Source organism: Hemibagrus wyckioides, linkage group LG12 (assembly GCF_019097595.1).
Source record: "Hemibagrus wyckioides isolate EC202008001 linkage group LG12, SWU_Hwy_1.0, whole genome shotgun sequence".
NCBI lineage: Eukaryota > Metazoa > Chordata > Actinopteri > Siluriformes > Bagridae > Hemibagrus > Hemibagrus wyckioides.
In genome coordinates, this window is record NC_080721.1 from 12,425,779 (window position 1) to 12,431,049 (window position 5,271).

Sequence of the window (5,271 nt, forward strand, 5' to 3'; positions counted from 1 at the left end):
TGGAACATTCCAAATACAGCCGTAAGGTTAATTCTCTCATTGCTAAGGGCTGAGAGGATCTGAACATCCCGTCCTTGGGCCAGTGTTAAGGATCTGAGTGACTTTTAACAAGGCTCAGATTGTGATGTCTAGACGTCTGAGACAGAACATGAGGTCTTGAGTGGTGTCCCTGCTGTGCTGTGGTTAGTAGCCACCAAAAAGTGCTCCAAGGAAGGAGAACTGGTGAGCCATCGACAGTGTTCACGGACCTCCATGGTTCATTAAAAGGTGGGGAGCTCATCATCTGATCAGAAGATCTACAAACTGCTGAAGTAGTGAATGTTGGAACACAGTGTAGCAGTTTTGTCTGTTCTGTGTACTGCATAATGGAGAACATATTCCAGTCCAGCAAATCCCAGGACTCTGACTTTAATGTCCGGTTCTGATAAACTCTAGCAAAGCTGTCTAATCTTGCTCAGGCTAAGCTGGCTAAGATTAAGATGGTGTTTAGGTTGTTGGCTAGCTGAGCTATTTTAATCTGAATGTGGAGTTTAATAAGATGCTTAGCTTTGGGGTGAACGTCAGAAATCAAAGCTGGTGGTGGTGATGTTACACTACATTGGCAAAAGTATTGGGACACCCCTCCAAATCATTGAATTCAGGTGTTGTTTTTCAGGTGTTGGGTTCGGTCTCTTAGTTCCAGTGAAAGGAACTCTTAATGCTTCAGCTTCATACCAAGACATTTTGGACAATTTCATGCTTTGTCGGAACAGTTTAGGGACGACCCCTTCCTGTTCCAACATGACTGCACACCAGTGACCAAAGGAAGGTCCATAAAGACATGGATGAGTGAGTTTGGTGTGGAGGAACTTGACTGACCTGCACAGAGTCCTGACCTCAACCCCATAGAACACCTTTGGGATGAATTAGAGTGGAGACTGTGAGCCAGGCCAAAACTGGGATGTCTGTCTTTACCTGCACATGACTGTAATATGGAGTTGTCCCGCCCTTTACAGCTATAACAGCTTCAACTCTTCTGGGAAGGCTTTCCACAAGGTTTAGGAGTGTGTTTATGGGAATTTTTTGACCATTCCTCTAGAAGTGCATTTGTGAGGTCAGACACTGATGTTGGATGAGAAGGTCTGACTCTCAGTCTCCACTCTAATTCATCCCAAAGGTGTTTTATGGGAACACTGGAATTAAGGGGCTGAGCCCAACCCCTGAATTCACTGATTTGGAGGGGTGTCCCAAAACATAGCGTATTTTATCACCACACGGACTTTAATGGAATCTGGTGTAACGATTTCCATCATGGATTTCCATCAGGAACTTAAAGTTTGGTACCACCAGAACCCTTCAAGAGTGTTCTGTTTTGTTTCATGGGTTAGACGATTAATGTCAGAACTAAATGACCTAAAAACATGAGGAGAAACGCGTTCCTTTACAGTTCCACGCCATCAGGAACCTTTTCAGCAGGAACTGTAAGGTGAAAACCCCCGGTCACTGCCTGATCCTGATCGGAGAAACAATCTGTACTGCACATGTGCGGAAACTCGCATGAAATTGCTGGCAACAACACATGTATAATATTATATTATTAGTAGTACATTATAACAACAGTAATATAAATACCCGACAACTGCCATGAATAACTTTATAATGCTGGCAGCAATTTCGCGCATGCGCAGGACAAAATGTGTACACACCCCCAACAGCGTACCTGCGGTGCTGTATGGTACCCAGCATGCAGTGCGGCCAAAAAACACTACTGCTAGAGCTCTAGAAACAGCAGAGGATTATTTCCAGCACTTGTGTAATGGTCCATAATATCATTAACTTGTTTGACTGAAGGTATATTGGCTTTGGTTCATGTGAACACACGGCAGATTAAAGCTGGTATTCATTTCAGCGCTCACACACACACAAAGTCATTACAGTGGAATTTCAGACATGTCCATTAAAAGCCAAGGGGATTTTTTTTCTCCGGCGTTACTCCTGCATGACTGGAAAGCAGGCTCTGAAAGGAAAGAGACTTTTAGAACATCATACATCAGCTTTATTTCTAAATCCACTTCAGCAGGTCATATTACACACCAGCTTAAAGGAGATAAAAATCGAAATTTAATCAGCAGCCATGCTTTCTGGTAGAAATCCAATTTCACAGTCAAAACTGAAACAAAATCTGGACACACGTTTTCTCACTCATGCACAGGCTCCTATTTATTATCATCATTATCCTCTCTGAGTGAGAATACTGGTCTGGGATCAGTGCTCTCGTCTTCGTATATGTAACTGCCTTTATCAGGATTAGACGTACCTGACCTCTGAGATAAGTGTGAGACAAAACATGACGGTCATTTGGTCATGATTAAAGAGGAAGGTCGCCCTCTGGTGGACGACAGCAAGAACTGCGACAAGAACTGCATTGGCTGTGATGATATGGAGCTCTAAAAAAAATTTCCTTTCTTTTTCTTTCCCTTAAACAGAACTCCAAGGAATTTGTGAAGGTCAGCAGCAAGAGGGTCAGTTACGAATAAAAGAATGAACGAACACGCACACATTCATATACAAAAGCATCTAATGGATACAGTGTGACGGCTGGTAGAGGCAAGTCGTGGATTAGCCTGGTGTATGTGGGGTGGGTGTGTGTGTGTGTGTGTGTATGTAAATGAATGTGGCTTTTTTCAGAGCTGTAAACTAAAGTGTACAGAAGGGTTGGGCTTGAGGCTTTGACTGACAGGTTCATTGTCCAATAAGCTTGTTGACAAACGAATCCAGCTGGTCTTCATCTTTAATCCCTACGAACTTGTCGATAATGTCACCGCCGCGCATGGCTATCACCGTGGGAACCGCCGACACCTAGAACAGTGAGAGATCAAAGAAGATGAAATCACAATAAATAGTAATGAATAAATGGGTTCCTCCAGAGACATGTGTAATTTTATTGTCATTATCATTTGTATTAAATACAAGAGCATGGACACGGAGCGATTCTGTCCTTCATTAGACTTCCTGTACGATGTCTAACTGTCTGATCATGTACAGTAGAACTGTGATCGGGTGTTAGAGTAGACATACAGTACAGTCATTCATTCCCCATACACCTGTGTGTGTGTGTTTTATACTGAACCAGCATACAGAACCTGCAGGTGTGTGTGTGTGAACTTGTTCTTACCCCGTATTCTATAGCGAGGTCCGTGTGATCATCAATGTCCACTTTGGCCATGGCAACGCGACCCTTCTGTTTAGCAACGGCCTTCTCCAGCCTGGGACCCAGGATCTTACAGGGACCACACCATCTGTGTCACACACACACACACACACAGAGGTTACATTTGTGTACTTTCTAAGAATCACTTTTTAGATAACAAACACAAACCACCAATTAAAAAGTACCAAATTAGGGTGTGCTTATCTTTCCATCTTATTGAGCTCAGGTTACTGGACACTATGTGTGGAGTTCCACTAGGTCTGGATGAAGTGGGTGAATGTCAAGAAGCCACCCCTTTTTCTAGACACGACACACCTAGGCACAGGCCGTGCCCTTTTGTCTAGGCACTGAAGACACATCCTTTTTCTAGACACAATGAACCCAGGCCACACCCCTTTTTCTAGACAATACACACAGGCCACATCCCTTTGTCTAGGCACTGAAGACACACCCTTTTTCTAGACACAATGAACCCAGGCCACACCCCTTTTTCTAGACAATACACACAGGCCACATGCCTTTATCTAGGCACTGAAGACACACCCCTTTTCTAGACACAACACACACAGGCCACACCCCTTTTGTTACCATTGACAAGCCCAGCAACCACATGCCCTTTGCTAGACCTGAGGCAAAGCAGCCACACCCTTCTCGTTTAACCTCAGGCCCTGAAACCACATCTGTCAGATCTTTTTACAAGCCGGGAATCCAGAGTTCAGCTTCAGAGTCCTGTTTCCTACAGCAACCAGCCACAGCACTGTTTTATTGTCCAAACCATAAGCTTTGCCAAGAAACAAAATCAACATAATCAGAAAGATAAGACAGAAGAGGAAATGGAGCAAATAAAGAGGTGGGGTGAGAGACAGGCATTTATTTTTGATATTCTTTATTCTTCTTTATTTTTGATACAGGCAAAAATATAGAAGTGTCTAATATCAATAAGTCAGGGTCATAATCCACTCCAGGAAGAGAAAAGGAAAACTACTGGATTTTTAATCATGACTGATTTGTCTTCACACAGCATCTCTGCTGAAATAAACACGTTACAAAAAGTACTGGAAATGTGGAGTGCAAACAGAGGAAGACTCTGAGGCAGACAGATGGACTCTAAAAAATAATGAAATAAATGTGTAGGACAGAAGCCTAATGAGAGGCAGGATGTACAGCAGATTGTGGCATTTTCCTGATATTTTCTTTATAATTAGAATAATAAACCTGTTCATTATTTTATCATTTTTGATCAGATGTAAAAAGTCTGTAACCACCTCAGGGGAAACCATCGCCTCAGGGTTTAACGCTCAGCTCCGAGAGTTCAGCATGAACTAGGCCACAAACAAACGACCGTGTGTGTGTCTATGTGTCTGTGTGTGTCAAGTGTGAGAGTACCACTGTGTGTTTACATGCACTGTGTGATGTGTATTTTTATCACACAGAACCGTGTGTAGACGTGCACGTACACACACACACACACACAGCTATTGATTTATAGTGACATGGGGACTCAGAATGACGCACCAATCAGGAGTCAGGAAGAATTGAACCGTGACTTGGTCACAGGGACGCATGAGGAATAATGTTTATCTACACACACACGTATAACTGTAGCAGAATGATCAAATATAGTTATAGAATATTTAAAAAAATATATTTTCTAGATATTTTCCCCTTTCTCCTAAATAAAATTTTTTTTAAATAAGTTAAGTAAATTCTGGCAAATATATTTTTATATATTTTAATTTAAATTTGTTTACATGGAAATCACCGAGCGAGCCGGTTGCTATAGAAACGATGACGTATCAGATCAGACATGCATTAACATGAACCTGATCAGAGCTGCTGTTATAGAGAATTAATCAACGCCTTCTGACCAATCGGAATGGAGCACTGGTCAGGTACGAGACGGATCCTGAGTGTAGCTGAGCAGTGAATACTGACTGCTGAGGTACAAAAGGATTAAATCAAACACTTGTTTTGAAAAGAAAGCGAGTTAAATCAGACTCCCTGCAGAAATCCCGCTTAATGGAAGCGATCCTCAGCTTGTGAGAGGATCGTTAGATGAGCGATTGATTTAACGGGTGTGT

General features: G+C 42.5%; 1 protein-coding gene across 1 annotated transcript in view; it reads right to left on the reverse strand.

The window, feature by feature from the left end:
* Nucleotides 1–2,012: 2,012 nt before the first annotated feature.
* txn2 (thioredoxin 2) overlaps nucleotides 2,013–5,271 on the reverse strand; it is a 4,818-nt gene continuing 1,559 nt past the window's right edge. Inside the window, exons 3-4 of the mRNA XM_058404953.1 lie at nucleotides 3,155–3,278; nucleotides 2,013–2,838 (exon numbers count right to left, since the gene is read on the reverse strand). Coding sequence (XP_058260936.1) covers nucleotides 2,722–2,838; nucleotides 3,155–3,278 — 241 coding nt within the window. The 3' untranslated portion in view covers nucleotides 2,013–2,721. The remainder of the gene's footprint in view (nucleotides 2,839–3,154; nucleotides 3,279–5,271) is intronic.